At 40.0% G+C, this 16248-nt stretch overlaps 1 protein-coding gene across 2 annotated transcripts; it reads right to left on the bottom strand.

Moving 5' to 3' along the window:
* Nucleotides 1-1319: 1319 nt before the first annotated feature.
* On the bottom strand, nt 1320-16042 carry kcnip1b (Kv channel interacting protein 1 b; the record flags this gene model as incomplete). 2 transcript variants are annotated; one of them, XM_083986313.1, is made up of 8 exons in its annotated part: nt 1320-1367; nt 2139-2201; nt 2560-2664; nt 2755-2862; nt 2966-3036; nt 3118-3187; nt 3937-4061; nt 15955-16042. In XM_083986313.1, 8 exons carry the CDS (start codon nt 16040-16042, stop codon nt 1320-1322), a joined length of 678 nt encoding a protein of 225 aa, XP_083842439.1. The 2 variants fall into 2 exon arrangements, with proteins under 2 accessions (XP_083842439.1, XP_083842440.1); XM_083986314.1 differs by lacking the exon at nt 15955-16042 and adding an exon at nt 8128-8203.
* Nucleotides 16043-16248: the final 206 nt, after the last annotated feature.

Genomic DNA, 16248 nt, shown 5'->3' on the forward strand with positions numbered 1-16248 from the left:
TCCCTTGATGGCCAAAAGAACAGTGATTAATATTTCAGTGCTTAAACTAACAGGCTATTGCCATAGTGAGTTTCCTATTATGGTGGGGCTCTCAAACACACCCTGACAGAACAACATCTGCAGTCTGTACCTGTACATGGGGGTGACATCACAGATTTGGTTGGGATGGAGAAGGCAGTGCCATATGTTCACTTGCACAGATGGAGCTGTCCCCAGTGTCGTCACAATGTCACATTCAGTCGTGTTTCCCTGCAAGATTATCAGAGACTTTCTCAAACCAGGCTTTCATCGACATTTTGAGGTGAGCAACTGACACCTGACTGCTTTTCTAACAGAGATCAGTGTGGTCGCACCGTACCAGTATTTTATGGTCTTTAAGTCACACCTGGACAACATGTGCAAATTAAGATACTGATTTTTATGATCAGATGTCTTCATTTAGCACTTCATCATGAAGTCCAAAATTTTTCACATTTTTCACAATACGTTTTTTAAAACATTTTTGACAACACACTGACTTGACCACAAGAAGCAAAACAGCAGGTGAAAATATAGAAGAATGGATCCATTTCTTTCTTTCTTTTCACTAAAGCCTAATTTCCAACAAAGACAGAGAGACAGGCTAACATACGCACGCATACAGTTTAAGACTCATGAAGAGTGTGGTTTCAAAGATGTTTGACTTTCTACTGAAAGCTTCAGACACACATTAAACAAACATCAGATTGACTCAGCAGGCAAGCAACAGCCAGGTCAAGGCAAAAGTACAGGGGCCAGGGTCACTGCGAAACTCTAACCAATACAGGACGTTTGAAATATGCCATATCCATCCGCCACTAGATGCATGAGATAAATAGAGAAGTAGTCCCAAAGCAAATCTGACAAAGTTTTGAGAAAAATTAAAAAGCTCTTGCAAAAGCATGCAAATATGGTTTGGCAAAACAGAACATGTTTTGGGAAAGAAAGAAAAAAATAGTTGCACTGGTTGGACAAATAGCTCTTCATTGGTTGGGAGCAGCCTTGTAATGCTGGAGCATCTTTATCTTTAACGGGCGAGTAGTGTGTCTTTGTCCAAGTCTCTCCCATCAGTCACTTTGTATTGTGTCGGGCTGTGAAACTCCACAGGAAGGCTAAAAACACTCCAGTCCAGTCCCTTCATTCAAGTCTTTGTGGGGGTGTCTGGTTGCTTCCAGAGCACAGCTGGATAAAATGGGGAGAGGAGGAGAGACTGGATGTATTGCACATATGCATCCACACACACACACTCACACCAAGCCCTCTGGTTTTCCACGTCTTGGTCTCCATCACCTCTTCTTGTCCTACATCACGTTTTCAAACAGCTGCATGGATCTCATCATGGTTTCATCCTGTGGAGAGAAAAGCAATCATGGCAGAATAATGGAATTAACCAGCGCTATAGTATATATATATATATATATATATATATATATATATATATATATATATATATATATATATATATATATATATATATATATATATATATATATATATATATATATATATTACTGTACAGTCAGACCTGATGCATAATCTGCATGAAGACACTTAAGACACAGTAATTAATTTGCCTTTGATCATTAAACAGCGTTTCTGGAGGAGGTGTTAATGTTTTGATGCCTGCATATGTATGGCCTCATTTATCCAAAATTAGACTTGCAAATATCAAGATATTCACTGTTTTAGTTTGGGTTTTTAAATTCACATCTGCATTGTCTAGATTTCTGTGCTTTTGATTGCCTCTCAGGTTCTTCATTAAGTACCTCAACCCTCTGTGTGGGTGAAAGAGTGGAAGCTCCAGTGAATTATGCTCCATTCACTTAATGAAGACCATGAGGTGTGATGGCTGGTAACTTGACCTTTGACCTGACTAGATTATTTTGTAACATATACTGTTTCTGAAGCAGAATGAACCTCTTTCTTTTAATCTTAAAAAAATATATTTTTCTATAAATGTGTTTGAGTACTGGGATAATTTCTCAGTGTAACCTTTTTTTTATACACCCATTTACATGTACTGTATATATTGGCAGCATGAATATTCCCATGTCTCACATTTCCACCTTGGTATTACAGAACAATTGGAGACAATATCGGATGCATAAGGCAGTACTTACCTCCTGACAGGCAATAACAAACTCTTCCAAAGTCACCACTCCATCTTTGTTTTTATCCATTTTCTGTGAAAAACAGAACATTACGTGAACCTGTGCTAAAGTCAAATTACAATATTCTGTTATAATGGCAATGTGTTAATAGGAAACTGCAAAATGTTACAAGAATAACTGTTTGAAAGTTGCCATGGGCCACAGAGGCTGGGATTGCTATTGATATAAAAGTTTATCGGCCTTATCTGAGAACTTGTAGAATGTGCCTCAATAAAGCCTGAGAGTTTCATTTGGGAAGCTACTTGACTGTGATGAGAGACAGTATAAGCTACCAGCTGTGCAAACATAATGGCTTTAAAATCAGTCACCTGTCACAGTTAACAGAAATGTTTGACTCTAACGTTAATTCCATATTAACTTTATAGCTAACCTTAAAAAAGGCATCCACATGCTGCTGTGGGACATCTCCCTTTAGTGCAGGGTAGGTGTATTTTCCCATCATGTCATAAATGGCCCTCACGATCTCAGTCATTTCCTGAAAGTAAAGAAGATGTATTCACATTGACATAAACTGTCAGACTCATCAGAAAGCTACAGTGTGTAAATCATGACAGCACAGCCTCACCTCTCTATTTATGTATCCGTCTCTGTTAATGTCATACAGGTGAAACGTCCACTCGAGCTTTTCCCTCAGAGTCCCCCGCAGCAGTATAGACAAGCCCACCACAAAGTCCTAACAGCAACAGAAGAGGATAGAGACACAGGATAGAATCAGATTCTGGAAATAAATGAAGCCATATCTTAAATTATTGAATTTACGAAGGACTCATTCTTACCTTAAACTTAATGGAGCCGTTATTTGTGGTGTCAAATGCATTGAAAAGATAATGTGCGTACATGCTTGCATCTGAAACATACAAAAATACGAAGGTGTCAGGGTTTTAATTTTCAACGTGAAGCATCACAGAGCAATGCGAGTGAGACTTACCCCCATGAGGGAAGAATTGTGCGTAGATGTGCTTGAATGTCTCCTCATTCACCACTCCGCTCGGACATTCCTGTGATAGAAAAGATGACCAATAGTAACTCTGCTCAGTGATCTTAAAGCAGAAGTAAGCGGAATGTTTGTGTTAATATAAGTGTTAAATAGTTATATCTTCCGACAGCAATCACTTATATAGAGTGTTTGGTCTGAAACACGGGTCTGTCAGTCACTCTGCTGTAAGCCGAGGAGAAAACTTCCTTGTATCTTACAACCTTTATCCAATGAGGAGAGAGAACGGCATAAAGGGGCAGTCCTCTCTGTGTGTGCAGCCAAGGGATGCGCGTGAATGTGGTGACGTATAGGGACGAGGGCGGGGACTGCTAACTCGGTAACATCGGCTGACAAGAAGTTAGCCAAAACGACCGGATCGCTTACTTCTGCTTTAATGTTGTTGGTTTTTTTCAATAAGCTAACTTGTTGATTTTACCTTTCCTAGAGAATCAAGAGCTTCCTGGTTCATGAGGTGTTTAGTTTGGGATGTACAAGCCCCACACACAGTGGCTATGGCTCTGTACATTTAAATTTGGTCTAGACAGAGATATCTCTACAAGTACCAGCTGGATTACTATTAAATGACACGAAACAGACATTCATGTGTGGTTGAATTCTATTTGCAATCCCACAACACTGCCATTATGTTTTTGTCTGATACTTAAGTTTATGGCCAAATGTATGCAAAACTATGAAGACTTGCCCTCCTGCATTTGCTGTGCAATGTACTACAACTTAATGTCATAATAAAATCAGAAAATGTGTAATTACATTCTTGAAACCACGGTAGAGGATCTGCAGCTCCTGTTTGGTGAAGTTAGTCTGGGCCTCCAGTTGGTCAAGACCCTCCGGCCTGTGGCACACCGTCGTCATCTCCAGCTCATCATCCGTTTTATCTACAGGGAGGATGAGAAAGAGGGGGAGATGATAGAGATGTATATATAACTCAGAATCATGTCAAGACCTCTGTAAGCCCTGTTTAACACATGCTCATTCCAATCTTTAGAAGTATGAAAACTGTAACACACAGGGAAGAGACAACTCAGCGAAGCTTGAGAATGTTAAGTCGGCAGGAAACATGTCAAGAATCTGATTAGGCAGCAGAAAAGAGTGCTTACGGAGGTAGCAAGTGAAGCAGGAGAAGAATAAGACTCACAAAGAGATAGAAAGAGAAAAAAAGACAGATCTGAGAAGAACCACGTGTACTTGACAAATAGATTCCCCCTCAGACACTTGAGGGACTTTATTAATGGCAACATGGTGCTGAGTATCGGGGGCCTGTAGAGGAGGATGGTGCTTAATGATGTGAGGAGCTCTGGTTCTGCTGTGGGCAAGGGTTTGTCACCGTGACTGTCTCCAGCCACAGGGGCAATTCTAACATCCCGACATCCGACTGTGCACACAATCCACACACCACTGAGTTCACAAATATGAGCAAATATCCAAGAGGAAACAGCCACACAAGCGCTGTCTGCCAGCGTCGTGTTCACTGGCAGCAGCAGATTGTTTGAACAAATGGTGTGGAAATGAAATCTGAAGTCTGGGGCCTTGTATCGATGTGGCAGGACACCATATTTACCCACAGTGGCCTCTGTGACTTACATGGTTACTTTTATATCCCAGCTGGGCTCTGAGATACTGTGAGAGCAATACATTTTTGATTTTCATGATTATATTATACGTTCTATGAATTATTTAAAAAAAAATCAAAACCAGTTTAATTCCTCATTGAGAGCTGATCAGCAATATATCAATGATTCGATACACATATACAGTATGTCTAAGAGAGCTTCACTGTAGCTGTGTCAGCATCAACAGGCTCAGTCAGCCTTTAAGAAAAGGAGATTAAATTGAGTATAATAGGCTACTCCTTTTTGGAGACTGGTGATGACTCATTCATTTCAACCCATTTATCAGAGGTGTCAGGATTAATCCCCATAGTGCTGAAACAGTATCTTGAATCATGCATCATCTGACAGAGGTTATCCTCATTTCAATTTCTTGTCAATTATCCTGCTGGTCATCCACTCTCTGGCAGTTCCCAGAAGCAGCAAGGAGATCTAATTGGCTGCAATTGCTCCTTTGTAGATGAACACAATGCTTCTTGCTTTAATCTTTGAATTCATCTTTATTTGGATCCTCTTTGTTATTTATGACATTTTCTGATCCAGTCTGTGCATAATTCTCTCAACCATCAGAAAAGCAGCTGGGTTCCCTCAGTATTATCAAATAACTCAATAACGTCTGCACATGAACAATAGATTAGACACAATAATTCTGAAGCTACGGCTTTGTTCTTTGGAGTAATTAGACATAATGAAGTCATAATTTGAAAAATATCATCCACATACCGTGCATGGGAAACCATAAACAGAGGGATACAATAGCAGCCATTTAAACCTATTTATTCTGAAATGCATTTATTTTTTCAGATGCCCATTAACCACTGCACTAGAATAATCCCCAAAGGGTTTCTTAAAATCATAAACAATATATAGGCTACATGTATATATGTAAAAAATAAATAAATAAATAAAAAGATAAAAACAATACACATCCCTAACATTCATACTAAATACGACCCCCACAGTGTGAAATCTCTACAGTAACAATGTCTGTGATCATTTGTTCATAAATAGACATGTCTTGCTTTCCTTCAATCTTTTCTCCATCTTCCTCTGAGCTCCTGTTGCGATCTCCCTGACTGCTGTTGTCATGGAGATGGACAGCTATGATTAATGTGAGCAGTTGTGGGTACACAGGGTGACCATATACAAAAAAGAGAAATAACACAATTTTCTCTTTCTAAAAACCTCACAATCGCACATCAACAAAACAACTAAGGCGCTGTGTTGCTGCACGCATGTGTGTGTTGTTCAAGGGTCTCTTTAATCTAAACAGCGTGATCAGAAACAGATTAAGTCAAATGAAGGTGAGAAGAGGAAACAGGCAGAGGTGTTGATCAGAGGAGGGGTGAGACATGGAGAACTGGGACGAGAGGAAGAGGAAGGTGACAGAGTGTGAAGAGAAAAAAAAAGGAGAGAACAACACATGGCAAAATAGGATTACACAATATGTTTGAGCATATGAACAACAAAGGTATTGATCTCAGAAGAATGATGAGAAAATGGGAACATCATGATTACAACATTAGACCTAAGGGGGTTCACACTCCTCCGAGGTTGAGACGGATATGCTGCAGACTCTCTGCCAACATTCCCAGTGTTTGATAATGATGCTGATATGTAATGCAGCAGTCTGGCTGTAAGTGATGCAACAGCTGCTCTGCACAAATATCAGCATGTATTGGGAGCAGAGTGTTACATACTGAAGCCAAGGTAACAAAGTGTGTGTGTGTGTGTGTCACAGCATCATCACAGATTTGCCTGTGGCTTCACATTGTTGTAAAAACTTCTACATTGTCCTCTTGATGCCTCTGTCTCAGAAATATGCTCCTTAAACAAATACACACAAGGAGATTGGCGTCACTGTCATGTCTGAGCAGCTGGGAGCTTTATCCAAAGGTAACATAAATCCATGTATATGTCTTAAGCTCACTGACAAACTGCAAATGAAGTTTTTGAGCTTTATTTATGTTGCCAGGTGTCACAAATCAGAGATTTATCTCAGGCTGCCTCATAACCTCACAATGACAACAACACACTAAAGATACAGTAGCTGTTCCAATGTGTTTCTGGTCTTTATGCTAAAGACTGTGCTAAGCTGCTGGTTAAAGTATCATAGCATCCAGATGTTGTACAGACTTGTATGTATGTAGCCCTCTAACCCTAACGCATTTCATTTGTGTCATCCTTTGACCCACCTCTGCCCTCTCTGTTGTGCTGCTGTAATGCTTATTTCCCCTCCTGGGGATCTTCTATCTTGTCTTATCTCATTTCACCTCTCGACAGTTTGAGACACAACACAAACCTTAATGGAAAAAGCAGGTTGACCCCTGTGCATTTTATTCCCCAGTAGCTTTTTGAAAAGCTTTTTATCAGGACAAGAATGAATGAAAACGAAGCCACAGCATCGGCCTCATCTTGTGAGGTTACCTCTGCTGTCAGAGAGTAATTGCTTCGCTTGATACTTCATCCATTTTATTTCAATCTCATGCGCCTGTACTGTAAATTCATCACTCTTCCTGACTGGGTATTGAATCACATTCAGTTCACACACTCCTCTCATGCCCCTACAACCCAGTCTCCATGACAACGGGCTTCTGAAGCATACGGCCAAAGGAGGTATGATATGTGAGCTGCGTGTTAATTCACATGCTCTCATCTGATCCCCTCTTTCGCTTTTCTCACTCACACATCCAACAGGCACCACAACCACCACCACTGCACACACAAACTCACACATACACACACATACACGCACACACACACACACACACACAGAAACACACATAATCACATGGTCAGGGACAGTGATTTTGCTCTCTAGTTGTTTTCAAGGACATCCGACCCCATGGTATGCTGTAATCTCTCCATCATGACCACAGCACATGTGTTGTTGCTCACACCTCAGCAACAGCAGAGTGTCTCATTCCTCACAACTCTGCTGCCTATTGTTTGAATATACTGTATATTTTTACATTTTCCTATAAAGAGCTAAAATGCTATTGGTTGTTGCACTTAACATTTACATGCTGTTTTGTACCATTTGTTAGAACATCTCTCTGTTTTTGCAGTTTTCTCAGCGACTTCCTTGTTCAGGGTTTCACTCAGCAGAAATATGGTAAACATGAACATGCTTTTGCTGATTTTAAATGCGCAACACATAGAAAATAGCAAACACAAACAGTTGTTAAGAATAAAAACAGTTTATAATGAAGATGTTTTCTTTCTTTCCCTTTGTTGAGGTGGTTGCTCTGCTCTCTTCCTCTCTCTCTCTGTTATATCTTTACGTTGCTCTTTTGTCTCCTTCTCCGTCTCTCTCTGACTAATGTTGACGTACCTCTGGATGGTCTTCTTCTCTGCTTGGTTTGCATGGTCAAAGTGCCCACCACTGCACCCATGTTGTCAGCGTGGAAACCAGCCTGGCCAAACAACCCAGAGAGTGATAGTCCGCTTGCAATTTCACGATTTTGTTGCCCTGTCGTTCAGTCTGTATCTGCCTCCGCAGCTCTGTATCTTAAAGGGGCTTTGCCCCAGTTCTGTCTTCTCACTGGTTGGAGACGTGGCACTGTGGGAAGGCTCTCTTCATTCAGCTGATTCTCATGGATTTCTGATCTCTGTCTCCAAACACACATGAGCTGCTCCTGCCTTCCCTTGCCACTCCCTCTGAGCCTCACACTCATCTGTCAGCCTTTCCCCCTCTTTCTGGTTCCCTGCCTGCTCATTGCCTCGTCTTATTGTAGAGTGCTTGTAACTGATTCAGTACTCACTAATCACACCACTGACAGGTGGATGGGAGCAGGTGAAGGACATTCACTGACAGCCACAAAGACACATCTCAGTGCACTACTGCACCTCTCAGCTCTGTATTCTTACTTTTATTCTTACTACTCATCTTTATATTGACATTAACACAACTGCACGCGCACAGACACACAAAAACACAAAGATACACTAATGCATCACAGTCCAATGGGCCATTATCACTCCATATTACTTCTCTGCTTCATGAGGCACAGTGTGTACCATATGCAGATTTATAGAGTCATTGCTGTGAGGGCTGCATCTCTCCCTCTCCTTCCACCATTTTTTCCCCACTCTCTTACTCTAATGTAGACAACAGAGAATTACTCTTTCATTCTCTCTCTCTCTTTTTTTTGTACTGTGGTACAAACAAGAACATTAGAGTGTTTAATGTTGTCAATGAATATTCATCAGCTTCAATTTAAGAAAATTAGAGCGTGTGCACTGGGGGAGGAAAGCTGTGTGGGAGTGAGTCATGTCTATTTCCCTACATGTGCTGAGTGTTGAAAATCACACAGAGCTGTTGGATGCAGAAGTGAAGGAAGGTTTATAAGTGTTTAAAACATAATAACTCTCCACGGTGAAAAGCAGCTAATGAGAGAAACTGTATCTCACGCAGGACTCTCCTGAGCGCTGCTATTTGACGTGTAACTGCAGAGTTTCTCTGAGGGTGTCAAGAATTTAAATTCACAAAGGTTTAAAGCAGGTTAAGACGATTTAAAAGCAGCTACTTTGCTCGGTGTGAGATATGTAGAGATATTTAGCGGAATACAGAAAATGTGAATGGCTTTTGAATATTCCACCGGCTTCAGACCAGAAAAATGTAAATGCTCTTTCTCTGCCTCACTCTGTCCTTGTGTATATGTGAAAACCTCTCTTGGTTTAAAAAATTCATGCACTGCCATTTTTCCGATGCTGTTTCAGCTTCCTTATTTCTTGAAAGTTGCCTCCCGCCCCTTTCGAGTGCTCCTTACATCCAGCAAAAACCATGTGAACAGAGTACTGAGGCAATAACCAGGTACACAACACAGAATATCATGAGTTACTCTGGAGTCATTCATAAAACGAATACCTATTCTCCAAAAGTTACATAAGCCTTGAAAACTAATCACTGCTGTGTGTGTGTTTGTGAATAGAAGCACAATATGAATGTGTGTGTGTGCAGTATGCTGAGGGCAATCATGTGATTACCACCAAGTTGGAGCTGAGGTAAGAACTTAACATGCACTAATTAATTAAACATAAAGTCATGCATAATTCTAATAAATATACACCTCTCTTACGCTAAGTCTTCCACCTTTTCCTTGCAGCTCTTTTCCCCTTTTTTGTCCCATTTGTGCCTCCATTCAAATATAATCAAACCAAAAAAAAAATTAAAATTATTATTTAACACACACATGCATCTTAGGCAGTGATTTCCAAGCATCCCCCCCAACATGAATGCATAATTCATTATTTTTACTTCCAGGAAAAAATCCTCATAGTGACTCCATTTAAGGAAGCACAGGGAAGCACGAGTAAAAGGGGTTCATAGCGCAGCTGTTTTAAAAAAAAACCCTCTTCAAATAGATCTAAGCCTCCAGATACACCAAAACACACACAAACACAAGAGTTAAGTCTTCAGATAACTATAAGTAACCCGATGTGATCCCTGTGACAGATGTTTGCCATCTGGAGCCTTTCTGCACCATGTATCAGCCGGCACTCTGACAAGCACCAAGGACACTGCACTGCAGTCTGACTTCATAATCTCTTCATTATCTTTTCACCAGATCATGATCTACATAAGTCAGCTCCCCACCAGCTGATGGGACTCACCAGTCGCTATACTGTGCTGCAGAGGAGGTGAACTATTGAAAATAATAATGATAAGAAAAGTCAAAGTCTAAACAAAATCAGCGAACATTTGATTTGCAAGTGTCACTCACATACCTCTTTGGTTGGTCAAGATTCACTAGTTTGGTCAAAAGTTTGCATTAGTCCTTCACCTACATGAACTTCATATTAGAAATACAAATGTGCTTAGGAAACTAACTAAGAGAGGAAAAAGAGGCCACAGGATCTGGATTACTACTTTTTGTGGCTCCATAATTTTCGGGAAAGCTCATTAACTGTAAAGCTATCAGAGAAAATGTGCACTTTTTTGACTAAATTACCAAAAATAAGAAATATTCTGATGATTTAAAGTTATAGGCATGACAAAGTATATCAGTATGAGACTATTTAGATCTATTTAATTATGTATGAAAATACAATAATACATAGAATGTACCTTTTTCTTTTGTGTTTGTCTAATTTTAAAATTTGATATTAATGTATACCGTAAGTTAAATGTCACCAAAGTGCAGAGCCTGTGGTTCCGCTCTCTTTTGCACTTTGCTCAGTCACACAAACATGCTCTTAACACACACTCCACAGAGCAATTTCCTCAATGCAAACAATTCAAATGCTCCCATGGGAAAACGCACAGGTGGCTCTGTCTGCTGGAGTGGATTACATTTAGAGCACACAATAATAAAAGGAGGCATACTCTGAAAGAACAAAGTGAGCAAATACTGTGAAGTAACTACAGACGATTCGGCTGAAGAGCATCTGGTTAGCACACAGAGCATGTGGTGCTTTTCTTTGAACAACAGGTGGCAGCAGAGCACAAGGGTACATCATTACACCAGCAGCCTGAGACACCAGTGCCAGGACATTTTAGGTTTGACTACATACAACATGGGAGGAAATTAACAACAAAAGTAAAGCAACATATAAACATGTAGGCAGAACTGGTCATACTCTATAATACACAGTCACACATCACTCAGCCATCATGACTCAATGTATAATATACTATGTGTCAAGGGGGGGTTATGTACATTTATATCAGACAGTGAAGCAATGAGGCTGGAGAGAATTAACATGGAGATTGAAATTCAGAGAGAGAGAGAGAGAGGAGACGAGATAAAAATAAATCTAGACAAACGTGGTTACATAAAAGTGCGTAGTGAGGTGATGTAAAAAATTAAAACCGGAGACACACGCTGTCAGGTTGCGTTACAGCTGCAGAACACAAGAGAGAGAATGAAAGGACAGGACAGAAGAGGGAAAATCCACAAATTCAGGGGAATGCTGGGTAATTCTGACATAGTTTGGGTCGAAGCAGAGCATCATGCTCCAACTGTCCCTGCAGTGTGGGAGGAAGTGACTCTTGCTGCAAGGTTATGCACTCAGAGGACACATGTGACTTCTAATAGAGAGAGACAGGTGCAGTGTGAGTTTCTGTCTTCACCTGCACTCCTGCTGTTTCCAGTTGCACCTATGGGTTTAAACCAAAGATGGTGTACAGTATAAATAAGAAAAAGTGTATATCTCAGCCAGCATGCGGAAACATTACACTGCTCTAACTTTTTTCACTTGGCTGCTGTTTTTAATGAGGAAATAATATCCTCAAGGAAAACTCTGCTTGGAACCTCCTGTGGTGCATAATCAGTAAAGCTCAAGTTGTTTAAAATTACTGTTGGTAATTTGGAATATGGGATGAATGGATATTCATAATCAGGGATGAAGTATTGGAGGGGACTCAGACGCAAATGTAATATATTTACAGATGTTGAACTTCTAAATGACATGAATGTACATGCAAAATAAAAGCACATATGAAAAAGCTGTCTACTGTAAGATAAGTCGCACTGTCTTCCAGGGAAACAGTTACATTATCTGTGAATGAAACCAGAGACTCTAAACACTATAAAGAAACTGAATTAGCTGTTTCTTGTTTCAAATTTTAACATATTGTTGTGGAGAACAGATCTTTGGGTTTCTCATTTTGTTTGCAGTCTTACACAACAAATCAACAGCGTGGGAAAAAAAGAATATGGATGAGTGTAAATACTGTAGGGACCTAAGAATAAGAGCGAGTTCAGCCAACGTAAGGCCTGAGGCCCATCACCCCCACATGCTTCTTCAGCTCTGCTGCTCAGGCTCACAATGTTAAATGTCTGAAAATGAATCCACAGTAGATGCTGCTGAGTTGGTAAGGAGTGCATTTTAAAGGTGAACAAGCAGAGCTTTATGGTTCATGTCACTATGTATATAAGTGTGTGCAGGCAAATATGCGTAACAAAGCCAACTACTGGCGACACTTGTGTGCTGGAGACTTGGGGACTTGCATTTTTCAGTCTACCTGACATTGTTGCGTGCATGAAGCTGAATATGCACATTTTCATATCTTCTTCTCCCATGCATAAGATCGCTGCTGGTCCTCTGCTACTATATCTGCACTATATGATGCTCTAAGACACGATTATAAGTAAATTGTGCAGAAAAGGGTTTCCATTTGAAACGCAACCACAGCCATGATGAAATAATAAAGACTATGTCACGCATACTGTAAACCTACAGGGTGAGATCAACTCTTCTTTCAGTTCTTGGACCCAGATACTATGCTCTTGTTTTTGTCGCACATACTGTACAATACTGTTGATTATGTAACCACATATATAATTTTGTTAAGAACAAACTTTTAACAGATTAAAAGCACCATCTATGTCCTGTTAAAAGTCAAAATTTAACACAAATTACACAAAACTCATATCATTTCATCAGGCTTAGAAATGTTCATACTCTGCAGCTCCAGATGTGAATGATATTTTGGTTGAAAATCATCCTCCACCAACTTACACTCTTCAATTATGTATGCACTCCTCAAATTTATGTCGAGCAAAAATAATGGATCAGGCCTTTATTCATACATATTATGCATAAACTTGTCATTTTAGTTTATACTTGAGAAGATTAGTAGTGATTCCTGGCGTTCTATACCTCATAAACATTATTTATTTATGCATTGATTTTCATTTATGGACAAAATAGCAATGTCGTGAGCACAATATTATATAATATAACACAAAAAACACATCAATGTTCAGTTTTTATTGCCTCTGTGTCAGAGGGACATTATTCTAGTTGGTTCCAGTGTCCACCCCTTTTTAAATGTGCATATAAAAGCTTTGGTATGTTCCTTGTGAGATTTCACAATGGGGAGCTGGTATTGTATAATTCACACTGTGAAATAAAAAAAAAGCCATCCACATTTTATTCACATTATTGAGCAGAAAATCCCCCACTGTGCTGTAAATGATGGAATCAGTGGGTCCCATATTAGACAAATTATAACTTTGTGTCATGACTCAAGAATCTTAATTAACTTTCTGACATTTAATTATGGGATTACATGAAGATATGACCCGGGTGGTGGCACATATACAAACATATTAACCTTAAGTAAAGTAAAAGGTCAGTCGTCATGAGCTGCAATCAGCAAAGCACAAAAGAACATTATGAGAGAGGCAGTAAATATTCACAAAGACTCAATGTCAAGAGACAAGACGCTCAATAGAATTCACACTCTATTTCATTAACCACTCATCCTCTGAAGACGCAGAGGGAGAAACTACTGGTATCTACAAGCAATGATGGAGAGACAGAGGTTAGCCCGACGATACGTTCCCTCTTTTAAAGATGATTTCCAAGTTACTGAAGATGAGCTCCTTACACTGAAAGTGGGTTTGGAACTGTTGAATATTTCCCTGTTATATAAAAGGATGGATGGTGCATGCAGTTTTACACATTACAAATTTGTTGCTGCTTTGCATGACCTAGATTGTCAACTCTCACAGCCATGAGTAGGAGGTTTTATTTTGAGAATGGTACAGTCAGCTGTTTAGCGCACAGCTGCCGACGTTTCTGTACTGTGTCTTGTTCTGTTGTTTTTGAGGTTAAATTCAGTTTAAATGTGGACAGTGGACAGCTCCTCTGCTACATCACGGTTAACAAGTCATATGTTGTCTGGGAGAGCTTGTTCACTTGATCAATATGGCAATTTCTGCATCAGGTTGGGAGCATGTGATTGTTGCATTCAATTTCATGGTTTTTTCAAACATTCAACTTTTTCTATGCATAAATTTGTTGAGCTTGTGGTCTAATGTGTCTGTTTTTTGTGTGTTTACTTTAATTTTAGCTCGGTGCTCTATTGAATAATAATAATAAAAAAAAAATCAGTTCCTGGCAGTGGACATGCTTAAATATCTAAACAGTTTTGTATGGTATAGAGAAAAAAATTATATAGAGAATAAAATGCATAGACCTGCAGTTCAAAGGCTCAGAGGGAGACAATAAATGCGGCTTTTCCTGTGTGTGCGCAAAAAACTATATATGCCATATTTATGTGTGGGTCTAAGTCCAATCCATTGTATCCTGTCGTCAGTCCAGGACTTGCAGCTGCATTCTGACTCAGCATTTGTTATTTTGCTGCTGAGGTGAAAAGTAACTTTTAGGATGAGGGAGGTTGTATGGGGAGAGAGAGAGAAAGAGAGAGTGAGACAGGGCTTTTAACACACAGATGATGAACACAGCAAGAGGCTGAAAGTGTCTCACAAATGTTGCCCAAGGGGTGTGTGTGGATGACGCAAACATGACCTCATCATTTAGTTCTTAAAGGTGACCACACCAGTTCCTTACGCCACCTTACTATATAAGGCTGTTATTATAGGGCTACTATATGGCTGATTACAGACTATTCCACTGTAGCCTTTGTTGTTGGCTCACCGTCTGTGCTTGAAAACACCAGTGATGTGGTGGACGCGTGTTTGTTCGTACATAATAGTGAATGCTGTATGCTGATGAGGGAGTTGGGGAAAATGCCTCAGAATATTTTAGCTAAATGGTGAATATTTTTGTCGCAGTGATGCTACATCATGTGTAGTGACCCTGTTGGCCACTGTCACAGCTTTGTGAAACTTAGACTAGAGAATTTAGCATCAACACCATGAATCCACTGACTGAACCTGCTGATGAAATAATGTAGGAAATGTTTTCTTGACACACATGTTTGGGTTTCTTCACACCAACCAACCAAGAACGCTTCAGCCTGCCTGAGTATTGCTGCTGACCATGTGTAATCCCTTATTAATGGTATCTTCTAATGAGTTGTGTTCAGGGACTGTGAGGAAACAATGATCACGCTAACATCAAGCTTGACCTTGGCCACATGGCTGCACCTGCTGCACAACATACATGACAACTCAACAGTGGTGGTGCACATGGAGAAAACTCAGTCTATTGATGAAAGTTGCGTGTCTTATATTTAAAATAAAGGCCATTTGAGTTTGGTGGGACATCAGTTGTTTTTCGCACTGTTGTATGAGAACATGAGTGGATCACATGAGCACAGGTGTGTTGGTTTATTCATGAATTTTTAGGTGCATCTCTCCGAACATGTTGCATCAAGCACACATGAAAAAATGTCAACTGTAATTGCATATCCAAGTGCTGCAGGCAACGTTAAGTGCATTGTGAGGGTAAAAAGCTACAGTACCTTTTGTGAGGGTTCCTGAGACCAATCTCTGCAGCGACTGGATTAATTTGAGCACCCCCTGCCTGCAGCGGCACGTACAGCCAGCCATCCTGAGGTAGAGCTTCACCAGAGAGAAAAACGCTTCCTCCAGTATTTGTAAAAAAAAAAAAAAAAAAAAAAAGAATGGTGTGGATTAGGAAGCGTCTCCACAAGGTTCCTTCAGGAGTTATTACTATGGTGATATCCTTGAAGAAGAGCCTAGTCAGTAGTTCTTGTAATGCAACATCTTAAAGAAGAAAAAAGTAGGAGCTGAAA

Source organism: Trachurus trachurus, assembly GCF_905171665.1.
Source record: "Trachurus trachurus genome assembly, chromosome: 14".
In the NCBI taxonomy this organism is placed as follows: Eukaryota; Metazoa; Chordata; class Actinopteri; order Carangiformes; family Carangidae; genus Trachurus; species Trachurus trachurus.